Source organism: Rhinolophus sinicus, linkage group LG12 (assembly GCF_036562045.2).
Source record: "Rhinolophus sinicus isolate RSC01 linkage group LG12, ASM3656204v1, whole genome shotgun sequence".
In the NCBI taxonomy this organism is placed as follows: Eukaryota; Metazoa; Chordata; class Mammalia; order Chiroptera; family Rhinolophidae; genus Rhinolophus; species Rhinolophus sinicus.
Window position 1 is genome coordinate 41,802,552 of NC_133761.1, and position 16,921 is coordinate 41,819,472.

The following is a 16,921-nucleotide window of genomic DNA, read 5'->3' on the forward strand; positions in this document are numbered from 1 at the left end:
AGCTGTGCAGCCTCAAACACAGCGATCGCAGCAAAATGGAGTGGCCAAAGCACAGACATGTTCATTCAGACACTGGCATCATCCCAAACAATCCGAAGTTTGCAAACAGGTAAACAAAACGTTTCTGTGCAATTTCCATACCTAGGAAAACAGACTAGGCAGATACACACAACAGTAACAGTGGATATCTCAAGGCAGTGGGCTTATAGACAAGTTATCTTTGTGGCGTTTTTTTTTCTGTGATTTACAAATTTCCACACAGAATTATTGATATAGCTAGAAAGAAAGTTATTTTTAAAAACTCCCTATGATTAGACACATTGTGATAATAATCTGTAGGAAATTACTGAGACCTAAAAATACTCCCCTTGTGTTAAGACAACAAAAGCTAGGAACTGATCAAATGCAAAATGATGCCCAGAATTCCAATGATACCTGGAGCGGGGGGGAGGGGGTGACCACACAAGAAATGATAACACCTTGTGTTAAAATATTTTGATTAACATGATCTATTTCTGGTGGCCGGGCTAAAATGTGGCTTCCCCTTTCAGACTATCAGCCAGCCGTGCAGCACACACACAAAAATCTCTAGAACGGGCACTACTGTACTTAAATAAAAGACTGAAGAAAGATTCTCTCGAAAAGTGAAAAACAATTTTAATAATAAAAGTTAAATGCTAATCCTATGGTTTATTGAGACATTATTTTTCAAGGAACACAGTGTCTCTGATCCTCACAACCACTCATTTTTTTTTTTTTAAACTTTACTTTAAGTGTGTTTTTCCAGGACCTATCAGCTTCAAGGCAAGTATTTGTTTCAATCTAGCTGTGGAGGGCACAGCTCACAGTGGCCGATGTGGGGATCGAACTGGCAACCTTGTTGTTAAGAGCACTGTGGTTGAACCAACTGAGCTAACCGGACGCCCCCACAACCACCCATTTTTATAGGTGAGGAAACTGAGGCTTAGGAGAGTAAATCAGCTACCCAAGGTCACAAAGCAACTACTGAGGTGGAGAAAATATTTGAAACCAGATCCATCCAATTTCTTTCCAGATTCTTTCCACTACATCCACAACTCAGAGGAAATAAATGACAGCAGTATAATCTGAATTCAGACATCAGAGGCTAGACTCTGTTGCTAAGCCTTACAACCAAATACCCATATTTGCATATACTTCACCCAACCACATTGGAGATTCCCCCTCCAATTTTTATTTTGAAAAATTCCAAACCTACAGAAAAAATTTAAAGAATACAATGTGCACTGTATACCTAGAGAAACCTGCAGTTAACATTTTTCCAACCTTGCTCTGTCTGTGTATGTATGTACATATGTATGTATGTATGTATGTATGTATGTGTCTGTCTATCTATCTATCTATCTATCTATCTATCTATCTATCTATCTATCTATCTATCTACCACCAATCCATCCACTCACCCACTCTTCCCACTAAATCATATGAAAGTTGTAGACATCATGACATTTCATTTCTCAATACTTCACATGTGTCTCCTAAGAACAAGGACAGTCAACCACAGTATCCTTATTGGGCCTAAAGAACTTAACACCAATATCGTAACATCATCTAATAGTAAGTATGTTCAAAGTTCCCCAGTCGTCCCCAAAATGTTTGTCATAGTCATTCTGGTTATTTGGGAGATGATTCAGGAGCCAATCGAGAATTTCACACTGCGCTGGGCTCCTTTAATCTAAAAGGGCCCCTGTCTCTTGCTGCCATTAATGTTGCTGAATTTTGAAGTCTCCGGCTGACTGTACTGTAAAATGCCTCCCACATGGACAGATCTAACTTGCTCGAGATTCAGGCTGAACATTTCTGGCAAGAATACAAGACAGGTGGTGTCATATGCTGCCACATTACATCCCTCCAGGAAGTGTGTAGAGCTTTTTTGAGTTTGTCTCACTGTTGGTGATGAGATCTGTTAGATCTCTGCAACGAGATGCTGAACTAACCCCTAAACTCAACGATTTTAGTGTCCTTTGATGACCAATTATTAACCATGGTTGCAAAATAGTGACTTCCCAAGTAAGTCATTCTTTCCACATTAATTGGTTTTTGGCATTACTTTATGGTAAAGGAGCATTTCACTGACCTCTCCCCTTTGGGATATCACTGTGGATTTATGGATTTTTCTTTTTTAAACTGAAATACAATCCTTTAAATCATTCTTTTTGGTGTTCAAATTATCCCCAAACTTGGCCAGGCCAGTGGGAGCTGTCATGTTGACATCTCTTCATAACCCTTGCTTTCTGGCCTAACAAGACTCCCCAGGATCATTTCTTCAATAACTTTCATTTCCTTTTACTGAGAAACGGTAGTGTTAGAAACCAAACTATGGCACTAGGTACACTCATGCTCCTGGGTGTTGCTCCTGTTAGGCTTTTGCAGTGGATGAAGCCAAGCATTTTTTAAACAATCATGATTCCATCTTGTACCTGAAATTCAAATACAATAATGCAGGGTTCTTCCTTCTATATATATATCTCTCCTGGTTTGCAAAAATAACAATATATTCGATCCTTTTCTCAGGGTACAATATGCACAAAATAGTTTCACAATTATGACACCAAATGTTTTGAATTCTGAAACCAATAGCTTCAGAAGGGCCACTGCCTACTACAGACCCCGGAGCAAAGGTCAGATTTCTTTGTAGAATATGAGTCACTAAGGGGGAGCGGGGAGAGAATCAGAAGACTCCTTGGGATTTGTTCTTTAGGAATTCTTATTTAAAATACAAATTACTTTTCTCTAGAAAGAGAATTCCAAGTACGTAACTGAGTAATTATTATTTAAGGACAATGATTAGAAAGCATTCCTCTTAAAGGAAAGATGGGTCCTATTTCTAGTGGATCCCATTAAATGATAGTAGGAACACATGAGAATTCCTTGATAGCCTGACTGACTTGTATGTCTTGTTCAAATTCTTTCTTTTACCTTCGATTTTTTCTTGCAGTATATCCTCTGAAAAGTCTGAAGCTAATGCAGCCAATTTACTCAAGCCAAGAAGGGTTTTTTTCTTTGCAAAGTAACGAGTTTCCATATTTGCCAAACCCAGAAGTGTTGCATGAGCCTACGGGAAACAAAATATGAATGCTTTGGTAAGATCCTGGTTACTAATTCAAGTTGAAATAAAGGTTAAATACAACCCAAACTTTCCCACGCCAAGCTACAGCAATGAAAGGTCAATATGAGCAAACCTAAAAACTCATGAGTACCATATATTAAAAAGTAATTACACAATAAAATATCAACCACCCACACTAATTATGGGAAAAAGAGACATATATGAAACATTTGCTCTACAACAATTATATATTCACTTCAGCATCCTGTCAAGAACGTTAAAATTAGTTTGTATACCATTTTTAGTCATAATTTGAACATATTTATTATAAGAAAATACTCATTACAAAAATAGGTCAACTGTTATTTACATATTTATAAAATTTATGTGCATTTTACTATAATAGTAGCTAACTCAAAATGGACTACATTTTTTAATTGAGATATTAGCAGTAATGGCAACAATATCATAAATCAAAAAGAATACTCAAATTATGAGAGAACAGGAGATACACATTGAAAATAATCTATAATCTATCAGTAGTATTTTAATTACTAAAAACTAAACTAATTAAAACTAAATAAAAAACTGCTTAAATGTGCTCCATATAACTGAATCCTTACCTTTTCTAGTTCTTGGCTGTTAATTTCATGTAACCAGCTGAGGTGCTCATGAGCTTGCAAAAAATTTGCGAGCTCTCCATGCTGAGAAATGGGCTGGGATAGTAATTTGCCTCTCTTTCCTTTCTCCAGATACCAACGGAAGAGAAAGTCTGAAAAATTCTATAAATAACAGAGCCAAGAGTCCAATAATATTTAGTAATAATTTTAAAAAATACATTTCTGATAATAACAAATGTCTTCCAAAGGTCTTATACTCCAAAACAGAAATCTTGTTTTTAAACACCAACTTCCTATATATTGTAGGGTCCTCAGAAACCACCTAATCCAATCACCGCATCTGACAGACGAGGACACTCAGATTCAGGGTGGGGGTGCGGTCTTGCTTAGGATCACGCAGGCTGTAGATGTGCTGTCAGCACGGAAGCCCCACCACATGCAGCTGCTTATCCTGACTGAACTTTAAAGGCTGAACACCTCGGTCACACTAGTCACATCCCAAGTGCTCCACTGCCATATGTGGCTAGACGCCCACTTTGGACAGCACGTATGAGCAGATCTCCATTAGCCCAGAAAGTCCTGCTGCACAGCACCGAGATGCCACCATCCCAGAAGGAATGAGTCTCAGGGGTAGAGTCTGTATGAAACGGCCATGTGGGCTGCATGATGAGTCCAAGTCCGCAGAGGCCCGTACGCCCAGCCAGTTTCCCCTGCAGCATGTCTGCTGAATGCTGGGGTGCTATGGGACGCTGGGCTGGAAAGGAAGACAGAAATGTCCTACAGCCTCACAGTACCTAAGAGATACTCGCCCTAGAGGGGGAATTCTACAAGGATCACACCAGACCCACAAGACTTCTGAAACCAGAATGGAAATGAATGTAACAAAAAAAGCTTCAACTAAGCCCTGGCTTACCTCTACTTTTGATGAACTCAGTGATCTGCCTCCCAGGGGAAACAGCACTGATTTCCAGCTCTATGGTTCTTTTATACACAATGTCCAAAATACAGTAAAAAAAATCACAGGACATAAGCAGAAAAATACGACTAATAGCAGGCAATAGAAGCAGACCTAAGAATGACCAGATTTTGTACTATAATAGGACTTTAAAATAACTACTAAGCATGTTAAGGAAAATAAAAGAAAAAATGCAAAAAAGGATGGAAAATGTCAATGAGCAACTAGAATCCACAAGAAGAATAAAAATGATGAGCACAAAAGTATTAAATATTTAGGTGAGCCACATTCAAAAATCAGGGACTGATCAAATACAGTAATTTATATCCAAGTCCATGAAATTATAAGACCATTAAAAACATTGTTGGGGAATATTTAATGTGATGGATAAATGTTTGTTATGTATTAACTGAAATAAGCAGTTGACGAAAGTTGTTTGTCTACAATAATATAGAGTAAAAAAATTAGAAGAATATAAACCACATGTTTAAAAAAAGGGTTCTCTCTGTGTGATAGAATTATAAGTGATTTTTTTAATCTTTTTTGTTTATAGGGGTTTTCTGAATTTTATATAATATCACTTTTATAGTAAGAAAAAAGTCAGTTTTTACATAAAAATCAACTGAATAAACCTAGAGTTCCAATGGGAACTTTTTAAAAAAATAGGAATCATGATTTCAAATGAGGAAAACAAAAATATTAGGTGCATGGAAACCTGAGCTCTTTAAAAGTAGTATCCTAGGTCCCATGATTTTGTATTCTAAATTCTAAAACTACCAATATTCATATACCTAAGTACTTTTAATTATAAATGAAAATGTAAGAATAGAAATGAAAGTTTCAACATATTTTCCAAAGGTCAAAGAATCTTTCAGTAATATTTATATATAAAGAATTGCCCACCATTTACAAAGAACCATAAGGTATCAATAAGTATCTACATGAACTACAAAAAGATTGTATCATCCGAAAATCCCAATAAGCTCTGAAATGGTAAAGCTTACTACAGGACCTGCCACCTATGTCCCCAGCGTCGTTACCTGATCAGCAAACTGGGTCATGTAGCGCTGGAGTCTGGTCTGGTTGTCAGTCTGCTCGCACATCTGGACCAGGATATCAAAGTCACAGTATTTTTCTGCTAATGAAGCAGCCCACGGGTACTGGCCTAGTGTGACTGTGGAAATGAGAACAGATGGGAAAAAAAAAAATCCTGTTAGAGAAAACTTAAAGTGTAATTAAAAATGTTACTTGCAATTTTGCCCTTATTCCTATTATATACTAAAATTAATTAATGGAATAGAAACCTTTCCAGTTACTGGCATTTGGTTTCACAATCCATATAAAATCATTAAAGATGCAAACTTGGGCTCTTGTTTCATTGCTGCCTACCTGCGATGCTATTCCCTTCAGGTACAAGAAGAACAAGCTACTCCTGGTTCTAATGAGAACAGGCTGAGTACACGAGCACAGCCGGCTGTACTCAGCTGCTTTACGTCCTTGGCCCTGGGCGAACGACATTAGACCGCATGACTGCTGCGACTCCTACATCCACTCCACAAACTCCAAGACCCACAGCCCTTGCGGAAAGCCATGTACTCACGAAGCGGAGATAGGAGATCCGTTCTCTTCTGCTGGTACTCTAGCTCCAGACTGTTGTATCGTTCCTGATCACTGGACTTGTCTAGAGACTTAAGCTGCGACACATAACCATCCAGGAAGCAATCCATCAGAGCTACGAGCTGCTCTGTCAGAATGTTGCGGAGGCTGCTGTCAGCCTGAGGGTAAACCACTTTCAGGACAACTTCATGCTGGCGTAGTATTGCTGTTCTGATGCCAGCAGGCCCACTCGTTGCTGTGAAATCATACAAAATAACATGTAAGTAAGAGTTCTATTAATAGAATGGTTCCAGAAAAGACCAACTGCCTAAAAATTAGATCACTTCACCACTGCTAGAAAAATAAATCGAATAGGGGTTCAGCTGATAGCGCTCTGTCTTCTCCAGGTCAACACGACCCTTTTCCTTCTACGTCCCTTTCATGCTACTCCACTCACTGACTTTCTTGTATTACGTCAGCATAAGATACAGCCAGTCCCTCCAGGGCCAGGACCTGCTTCTATGAATAACAGTCTGTACTGAGACCTAGTGGGTGCACTGTAAGTGCTGCTTAAAGGAATAAATCGGAGACCTATAAGGTATTCAGAGGAATAAAGTGATTTGCACAAGAACTGCTCAGTTTGCAGATGGCACTTACGTTATTTTTCATTTTACTTACAGACCTGCGCTAGGGGAATAATACAGCTTCCAAAAATGTATTAGAAATGTATTTTGAAGAACTGCTAGTAAATTGGTATTTTGGGCTCAGTGCTTGCAATCTCACCTGTCCATGGAATATATTCAGGGTCGTTTCCCAGCATTTCTTCTTTTCTATATAAGGAGTTTCTGTTTTGTCGATAATGAGAAGCAGCTTGCAGCATGTCCTAGAGAAAAAGCAAATGCGTTACCGTATGCAGAAAGTGACAAATTCCAGTGTTTTTGAAGATAATCAGGTTTGTAGGATTACTTTTTGCTTTCTGTATTTGAAATTTAACTCCATACTTTAACTTCAATTTTGGAAAACTAAAGTAACCAAAGTAGGAAAATCATTATTATAAAGTACATTAGCTAAAATTAATGGAACATTTTAATCAGTAAAACGAGGTTGGACCATTAAGTTCGTGAACTCACCCTTGGAAAAAGTGCTCCATACCTCATTGCTGAATATCACTACAGTCACCACTGAAGTACTCCCCTTGGGAAGCTGTGCACCAATGCCAGCGCCTAGTCCACCCTTCAAAGCAATCCTGGAACTCTTTTTCTGGAATGTCCATCAGAGCTGTCATCGTATTACCCTTGATGTCATGAATGTCTTCTTTTCAATATTTCCTTTATCTTCGGGTAAAGAAAGAAGTCATTGGGGGCCAGATCAGGTGAGTAGGGAAGGTGTTTGAATAGAGTTATTTGCTTACTGGCTAAAAACTCCCTCATAGACAGTGTGGTGTGAGCTGGTGCACTGTCGTGATGCAAGAGGCATGAATTGTTGGCGAAAAGCTCAGGTCGTCTAACTTTTTCATGCAGCCTTTTCAGCACTTCCAAATAGTAAATGTCGTTCACTGTGTGTCCAGTTGGTACAAATTCATAATGAATAATCCCTCTGGTATCAAAAGAGGTGAGCAACATCATTGCAACAAGTTCACGAACTTAATTGTCCAACCTTGTTAAGTAGTGAGCTTTTGAGTAATTAAAAAAGAGACTTATTTAGACAGTTACGATGTGTTAATACACACACAGACACACACACATACATATACATACATATATATATAAATATATATACGTACATATCCTTCTCTCAATAAAAGGTTCATTCTACCAAATAGCACTCAGGATTACAGAAACCTGTAACATGCACAAGGCAAACATTCAAAACGGTTTTTAACCGATTGGTAAAATGACTGAATTATTCTGTTTGGAACTAACAAACAGCTGAAGTCTTATGAATTACTGCTGAGACTGAGCAGGAACAGAGAGCACTCACTCTCCTGCCCACACCCCGGGCTGTGATGTGCGGCAGTGGTGCCGCGCGGTGGTACCTTGAGGATGTTGCTGACGTTGACCACGATGTCGGCCCACTGTGCCGCCTCCACCGCCGTGTCCTGCAGGACCTGCTCCTCGTGCTCCAGCAAACACTCACACACGCTGTCCACCTGGGACACCTGAGGGAGCACACACATGTCAGCTCCTCGTCACGGAAGCGATGGTGACGGGAGCACGTACAGCTCCGATTCTACTCAATGGCCGTCCTCAGGAGTCAGACCCTCAGCTCATTCGTCAGAAGAAAGCAGTTCATAGTGGAAATAAACGTAAAAACCAAGAAAAGGGAGAATCGCCTCACTTTTGAATAACTAAGTCTTATCAATTAGCAAATCTGGATTGTTAGCAAGTAGATTTTTCATTTAAATACCAAGTACGGCTGGCCCTCCCTATCTGCGGTTCAGCATCCATGAGTTCAACCAACTGCAGATACAAAATATTCAGAAAAAAATGTCACCTTGTCACGGACGTGCACTGTGTAGTTAGGTCTGAACATGTACAGACTTCTTTCTCGTCATTACTTCCTAAACAATACAGTGTGACGACCATTTACAGAGCATTAGGTATTATAAATAATTACATTACTATTACAAGTCATCTAGAGATGATTTAAAGTACACAGGAGGAGAAGCACAGGTTAGAAGCGAACACTACACTATTTTATATAAGGGACTTGAGCATCTGTGAATTTTGGTACTGGGGGTGGGGGGGTTCCTGGAACCATCCCCTACAGACACCAAGGAGCGACCATAACTGACATATTTATTTCTTATAGCCATTAGTGCTCAATGCCACTTTTAAATAGAACTAGGTTACAGATGATGTCACATTACAATGTAAGACCCCAAACTAATGAATTAAACTAATAGATTAAATAATGACCCAAACTAATGAACTTGCTGATTTCTTTCTTTGAGGAATACCTCTTCTTTAGATATAATAGAAGTGTCTGTAGAATAGTAATAGCTCTACAGAAAATAACTAAATATGTAACTTCAAACTGCTCTTTTTTTTTGTCCTTAACACATGAAGGTCCGGGTACAAAATGTTTGTAAGCACTGAAACACTGGTTTGCAGGTTCAGGTCATGGTTAAGCTTTTCCCCTTTACTTACTAGGTGGCATTTACCTAGTGTTTAGAGTTTACAAAGCACGGGACACTCATGGGCTAAGAAATACAGAAATCACACCCACTGCCTGTAAGGCGCTTATAAACCAGATGAAGCAACAAGATGCACACACAGAATGCGGCCCACACAAAACATGCTGTCTTACAAACCTTGTTCTCCTTTATATTCCTGCTGTCAGTCCGAGGCACCCTAACAGTTCTAGCAAGAAGCCCTTGGCACGTGTAATTTGCAAGATCAAATGCAAGAATTTCCTGTATTGCTAATGTGAGGATAATGAAACATATATGCTATAAAAGGCAGAAACTAACATAAAAGCAGATAAAATGCCCCAACACTTGCTAACCACTCTGATCATGTGAGTGGCATATTCAGCAGCTTCAAATACTGCTCATATGCTGTGCCAACAACGCGGACTGTTCCTTAAGCAGTTAGTTACCTCTATTCTATAGAGCCCTGGGGTGTCCCAGACTGCACAGAAGGCGGGAAGTGCACCTTTGAGCAGATTCTGTATTATTCACTTCCTACAGGTATCAGGGCTGCCAGATCACATCGCCCCTAACACCCCACCAATCAGACTGACCTGGGTTACCTGCTCTTCTCTTAAAATGTTGGTAATGTAATTGCCACTCCCAAGTGAATAGACAGGTAAAGAGAAAGGCAATTATTTACATATGCATTTTCATTCTGTTCATGCACACCCTCTTTCCAGCTCTCTTTATTACAGTTATGGGAGGACCTTTAGAACTACACCCAAAAGGACCAGGGACCAGTAAACATCACGAGAAAGTAAGATCAATGGTGATACAAAGTCTTCAACATTCCATTTCCATATGGAACATTCCTTTGGAACCAATCACATTTTCAGTTTTGTTCTATCATATTCCTAACATACTACTTAGGAATTAAGTATCCAACTGATAATTTCTTGGCTTTTCCTTTTTCTTCAGTTCATGTGAAAATGTACATATATTGAATCAACTAGTATGCTTTGCACTTCGATCCGAATGCAGAAAAAGGAACCAGGCTCTTGCTCAATTCTTTCAAATAATTTGTCATTAACAATTAAAAAAAAAAAAAAAAAAATCTTTGTTTCACCATGTAAAATATATATGAATAAAGACCAAAAAAAGAACACAAAAATTAAGACAGTTTGGTTGGTTAGATCATAAAATTTAAGGTGAATTAGTTTTCTTTCCTTTATTCAGAGTTGGGGCATATTTCCTAGATTACAAAACAAAACAAAAAAATGCTTTGCCTTACATTCCCTAGGAAAACAACCAACCGCAAGGTAGGAAAACAAGGCAGTCATCAAACTGCGCTTATGGAAATCAACAGAAAACCTAAACATGGTTCAGTTCTTAAATTATTTTTAGGTTACAGTACATCAAATATTAAGGAAAAAAGAGACTCCTTGGCACAACCTGTTAGGTGCTAGATTACAGCTAGACTGTAGGAAGAAGGAAGTAAAAGTAGAGGCGCCAAATACAGTTCAAAGTTCCTCAAATGCAGAAAATGATTCCAAATTTCACATAGCAGGGGGAAGAGCTGACACTGTTTCTAAACTCAGATAATGCCACAAAGTGAGAAGGGACAGTCCTAGTTCAGGATGGCAGGACCACCACCTGGCATGGCTGGCTCAGGACCAGGGCCTCTCTGAGTCTTCACGTCAGCATCCTTTTGTGAGCGAGTCAAGCCCCTGCCTCCTTCCTAGGTCAGGGGGCAGCACCTGAAGGTAGGGCTGTGTTTCTGCTGCAATGGCAACGCCCGGCTGTCACCGATGCGTCGGCATCTTAATCTTTTCTCCCCAAAGTTTACAGGTTTTCCTTTCCTCTGAGAATAAGTCTGGTTTTCAAAGTGAGGTGTACAGCAGGATCCTGGCAGGTAGCTGAGGGGAGTTCAATGAAGGGACTGTTAAGACAGGCATGCGTAGGCAGGAGTAAGGGGACCACACAGGTGGTGCAGCACGCAGGGCTGGTAGCAGGGGCCACGATGAAGCCCAGGCCGGAGGGGCACGCAGACAGACCAGACAGGAGCCTTGGGACCGAGAGGGCACAGCAAACTGTGGTGGCAGCAGGCAGGAAGGAAGCTGGGGGACGGCCACCCACCCGACAGTGCCTTCCCTTCAGCAAACCCAATGGGAAGCCAGAGGCAAGGAGCCCACTAGCAAAGGTGCCCTCCTGGAGCAGAGTCAAGTGGATTTGGAGACTAAGGGAAACCAGCCAGCACCCAACAGGGAGGCCTTCTCGGTCAGCTTTGCAAGCTCTCACTTATAAGGGAGGCGGCACGTGAGTGATACTTTCTGAGGGGCAGTTTACCCAGAAAACATGGAGTCCAATTTAAAATTCCACCCAGCTCTTTTGTCAGTCCTTGCCCTGCTGGGGGCGTGGTCTCTACCTAAACAAACTGCAGGGCTCTCCAAGAAGCCGCATCAGGAGACAAAGACACTCGCCTTACCTCTCTGAAGAAGACGTCCGCAGGGGTCAGGCTGGGTGGGATTTCACAGGCCCTCCTGTTTAAAGCGGTCAGGATGGCCGTGTTCATGACGTCAGGCAGCCGCGAGTGGTGGTTCTTGAGAACGACAGCCGCCGCCAACTTCTCTGCGTGCTCACAGAGCAACAGTCGGGTTGCCATGGGCGCCCCTCTGACTGGGAAGGTGCCCAGACGCTCGAATAAGCCAACCTGTGGAGACAAAACATACATGTTCTTGGAAAGCATTTACGGTAACACAAATAGTGCAGTCGGATGAGTATTCAGAGTAACACAAAATACTGCAGCCATGTTTCCACCAGAAGCATGCTGGGTACAGAGCACTGCCCTGCTCTTCCCAGAAAGTACCTCCAGGTATCTCTCCTTCTGGCTGTTTGTCACACACACACACACACACCTCTCCCCTCCACACACACACTTCGGCTAGACAGTCCTGTTCTAAGACAAGGGTCACTCCAGGTTTCTGTCTAATGCTGCTGTCTCTACCTCCCTTATTTGTCACATTGCTGTCTATGGTCATCAAAATGATAAAATCACTTCCCTATCTGCGCCCACTAACTCCCCGAGGTTCTGGACCTTTGTGAACTAGCAGTTGGCAGTCTCCGTCTTCAACTGATTTCCAGAACCCTAAGGCCTCGGGGAGGGTGGGAGTCTTGAACCGTCGCGTCTCCTGCCTGATTGGCTTGCAGCCCCTTTTTGGTGGGTTACGAGGTCCCAGCACTCCTAAGCTCTCTATTTGATAAAGCATTCCAGTAACCTGTACTCAGGAGCCAAGCAGACGTAAACAATAAACACTCTCCCACATTTATGTATAATCCATTTCCTTCTCACAGTCCCTGATTTTTGTATATTGAGGTTAACTGTAAATACAAAAAAGTACACAGAAAACAAGGGCACAATAATTAAATCCCCAGAGAAGGCTATTGCTGCAAGCAATAACTGTGTGGTGAGAAAGCCCTGGCGGAGGAAAAGCCGGAGCCCCGGCCCTTTCTTCTCCAAGTGCAGCTGCAGCTAAGTCTCCTGCAGAACCTGACGTGCTTTTCTGGCACCTCGTGTTAGGAGTCCCCTCTTCTAAATACAAGCGCCCTGCTACGTCTACTGCTCTGCTCCTTCTTTGACAGCATCCTGCTTTTTCACTGTATGTTTAGACATCCCTCATCACTTTGAATGACTACGGAATATTCCAACGAATCAATCTTAACATATTCAACCTGTGCAGCGGTCATTTTAAAATAAGAGTGACAGAGCCTTCCTGTCTGAGTAGCTCTTGGGCCCCTCATAAGACCTGCAGTGCAGTTTTAGGCGAGGTCCCCCAGCCGCCACTGCACTGCTGCAGTGAAGGAGGACCAGGCACTCCCAGTACTACAGTCACACGACAAGTGGGTCACAGGAGGCCCTGCTCCTGCTCCTCCCTATGAAGTGAGGGGACACAGGCTGCCCCAACACCAGCAACCAGAAGCTGGAATGCTCCACGAGGACCCGCCGGCACCACCATGGCCCCACAGTTGCTGAGTGTGCTCCAAGGGGAGAGGCTCACACTCGGAACTGCAGTCTCAGACACCAGCACCTGGGGACACATGCTTCCTGCTTATTCATGTAAATTCTCCAGTGAAATCAGCGAACATAAAGGCAGAGCCGAATGGGGTTTTCAGATCTCGCTGGACATTACCTTGCAATACTACCACCAACAGCGCTGTGACTCCACTGGGGTTTCTGAAGCCCATAAAGTCTGCACAAGGGCCGCTGCAACTGCTCATGCCACACGTGTCTGTCACCTCTGATAATTCGTGTGTCCGCAGCATGGCATGTCAGGGCCACTGACTCCTCCCGCTCCAGGATGCACACCCTCTGCCATGTGACTTTGTCACTCCTCGCAGTAAGACGTAGAATCAATTTCTCAACCCCTTTCATCTGGGCTGGACTAGTGACTTGCTTTGCCCAATGTCACTTTGGTGGGAGTGCCATTATAAGACACCTGAACTGAGACATGAAGAAGCCTGCAGCTTCTGAGACCATCCCCTTGGGTGCTGCCCTCACACCAAAGGAAGTCAGTCCAGCCTAAAGGACAACGAGAGAGTAAGTGGAGGAGAACCAAGCAGCCTTGCTCCCAGTAGGGCACGAAGTTTGGGGCCTTTTGGCTCAGTCCGCCTAACACAGCTCACAGAGTGGTCCCAGGGGAAGTGAGCAGAGGAGCCGCCCAGCCCACAAAACTATTTTAATCCACCACATTCTGGGATGGTTTGTTATAACAGTCAATATTGACTATTAGTAGTTAACACTGACGCTTTAGTAATTAAACAATTCCATCAGGAGAAACGCGGTGTTCTCCCCATTAATCTGGGCCTCAGTGAACACGTGGCGCTTTCTCAGCAAGACCGTGAGGGCAGACGGCAGCCAGGCCAGCCGGCGGCAACAAGGAAGCAGAGTGTATGCGGGCTCATGGTTGGTCGAGGTGTTTCTGAAATCGTCCAATAGGGCAGCCGCTAACCACCAGAATGGAGATTTAAATTTAAGTGAATTAAAACTAAATTTAAAAGCTTTAGTCCCTCAGTTACACCAGCCACATGTCAGGAGCACAGATACAGATCATTCCTGTCACCACAGGACGTTCTGTCAGGCAGCATTGACTAGAATTTCTTTAACATGAAGGCATTACTGACTTTGAAAAAGACAAGCAAAAATGGGATAAAATCCATTCATTTGGATAGATAATATGCTGGGAGCTGTTGCTGATGGCAAAAATGGGTGATTTTGTGTAACAATTCTGTCTAGCAGCAAAAATATTTCCTAATTTGGGCTCAACATAAACATGGATGTTCCTTTAGGAACCACAAGACCCCAAATAGCCATGGCAATCCTCAGAAAGAAGAACAAAGCTGGCATCAAGCTACCTTATATGAAATTATTCTACAAGGCTATAGTAATCAAAACAGCATGGTACCGGGATAAAAACAGACACATAAATCAAATGGAACAGAATGGAAAGCTCAGAAATAAACCCATGCCTATCTGGTCAATTAATCTATGGCAAAGGGGGCAAGAATATACAATGGGGTAAAGATAGTCTCCTCAATAAATGGTTTTGGGAAAACTGGACAGATACATGCAAAACAATGAAACCTGACCCTTTCTTACACCACATACAGGAATAAACTCAAAATGTTGATTAAAGACTTAAATGTAAGACCTAAAACCATAAAACTCCTAGAAGAAAACATAAGCAGTAAACTCTCTAACACTGCTCGTAGTAATATTTTTTTCTGATACATGTCCTCGGGCAAGAGAAACAAAAGAAAAAATAAACCAGTGGGACTATATCAAATTAAAGAGTTTTTGTCCATGGAAGGCAAACATCAATAAAACAAAAAGTCAGCTTACTGAATGGGAGAAGATATTTGTCAATGATACATCTGATAAGGGGTTAATATCCAAAATATGTAAGGAACTCATACAACTTAACACCAAAAAAGCAAAAAAGACAATCCAATTAAAAAATGGGCGGAGGACCTGAAGAGACATTTCTCCAAAGAGGACATACGGATGGCCAATAGACATATGAAAAAATGCTCAACCTCACTAATCATCAGAGAAATGCAAATAAAAACCACAATGAGATATCACCTCACACCTGGCAGAATGGCTATCATCAATAAATCAACAAATAACAAGTGCTAGCAAGGATGTGGAGAAAAGGGAATCTTTGTGCACTGTTGGTGGGATTGTAAATTGGTGGAGCCACTATGGAAAACAATATGGAGGTTCCTCAAAAAATTAAAAATAGAACTGTCTTACGACCCAGCAACCTCACTTCTGGGTATTTATCTGAAGAAATTCAAAGCACTAATTTGAAAAGATATACATACCCCTATGTTCACTGCAGCATTATTTACAATAGCCAAGATATGGACGCAACCTAAGTGCCTATCGATGGATGAATGGATAAAGAAGATACAGTACATACCAGGGGTACCAAAAAAATGTACACAAGTGGACACTTTGGTCAACGTTGCTCAAGCAGTATTTGCTGTAATCAGAAGTGTCTGGACGCTGATGGTAACCACTTTGAGCATCTCTTGTAATTGCAGAAGTCAAACATGACTTGTATTCATGTTTTGTTATCGGTATATAGTGAGTATTACAATTTTAATACAATTTGCCTGTCTTAAAATGTGTCTACATTTTTTTTGCATCCTCTGTATTACTGGACCATAGAACAGAAGGAAATCTTGCCATCAGCAACAACATGGATGAATCTAGAGGGCATCATGCTAAGTGAAGTAAATCAGAGAAAGACAAATACCGTATGATCTCACTTATGTGCGGAATATAAAGAACAAAATGAACAACAAAACAGAAACGATTATTAGATAGGAGGGGTTTGGGGGGCCGGGTGACAAAGAACAAGGGACTAAGATGTACAAATTGGTAGTTATAAAATAGTCACAAGGATGTAAACTACAGCATAGAAAGTGTATTACAATACAGTCAATAACACTGTAATAACCGTGCATGGTGTCAGGTAGGTCCTAGACTAATTGGAGGGATCACCTCGGAAGGGATATAAATGTCTAATCACTATGCTGTACACCTGAAACTAATATAATATTGAATGTCAACTGCAATTTTAAAAAATAGGGATACCCTTAAAAAAAAAATACTTTAAATGAGAATTTGATTATAACGGCATTTCAAAATTAAAAATCCACAGATAAAAATCTTATTTTTCTCACCTTACACTATCTTTACACTGTCTTTCTAATAATACAAAATCAACTCATGAAAACTTTTACATAAAAGCACACAGGTAATCTGACTAAAAAGCAGGACATTAGAAGAAAAGCTAAAACATCACTTTTCTTGAAATACACTAGTTTTCTTCTTTTTATCTTATTATCAATGCAGCTTTTATACTTCAATAGGCCTCCACTCAGCCCTGGACTTACTTACTTTTAAGTCAGCAAAGAAAATGCAAAATAGTAGTCATGCCCCTTGCAATGAAACACCCCAGAAC

General features: G+C 41.2%; 1 protein-coding gene across 3 annotated transcripts in view; it reads right to left on the minus strand.

Moving 5' to 3' along the window:
- Positions 1-16,921, minus strand: part of NUP133 (nucleoporin 133) — a 50,908-nt gene that overhangs the window by 9,538 nt on the left and 24,449 nt on the right. For all 3 annotated transcript variants that reach the window (XM_074316422.1, XM_019754781.2, XM_019754780.2), the window contains exons 15-21: positions 11,878-12,102; positions 8,295-8,417; positions 7,043-7,142; positions 6,264-6,515; positions 5,704-5,837; positions 3,712-3,870; positions 2,959-3,094 (exon numbers count right to left, since the gene is read on the minus strand). In XM_074316422.1, coding sequence (XP_074172523.1) covers positions 2,959-3,094; positions 3,712-3,870; positions 5,704-5,837; positions 6,264-6,515; positions 7,043-7,142; positions 8,295-8,417; positions 11,878-12,102 — 1,129 coding nt within the window. The remainder of the gene's footprint in view (positions 1-2,958; positions 3,095-3,711; positions 3,871-5,703; positions 5,838-6,263; positions 6,516-7,042; positions 7,143-8,294; positions 8,418-11,877; positions 12,103-16,921) is intronic.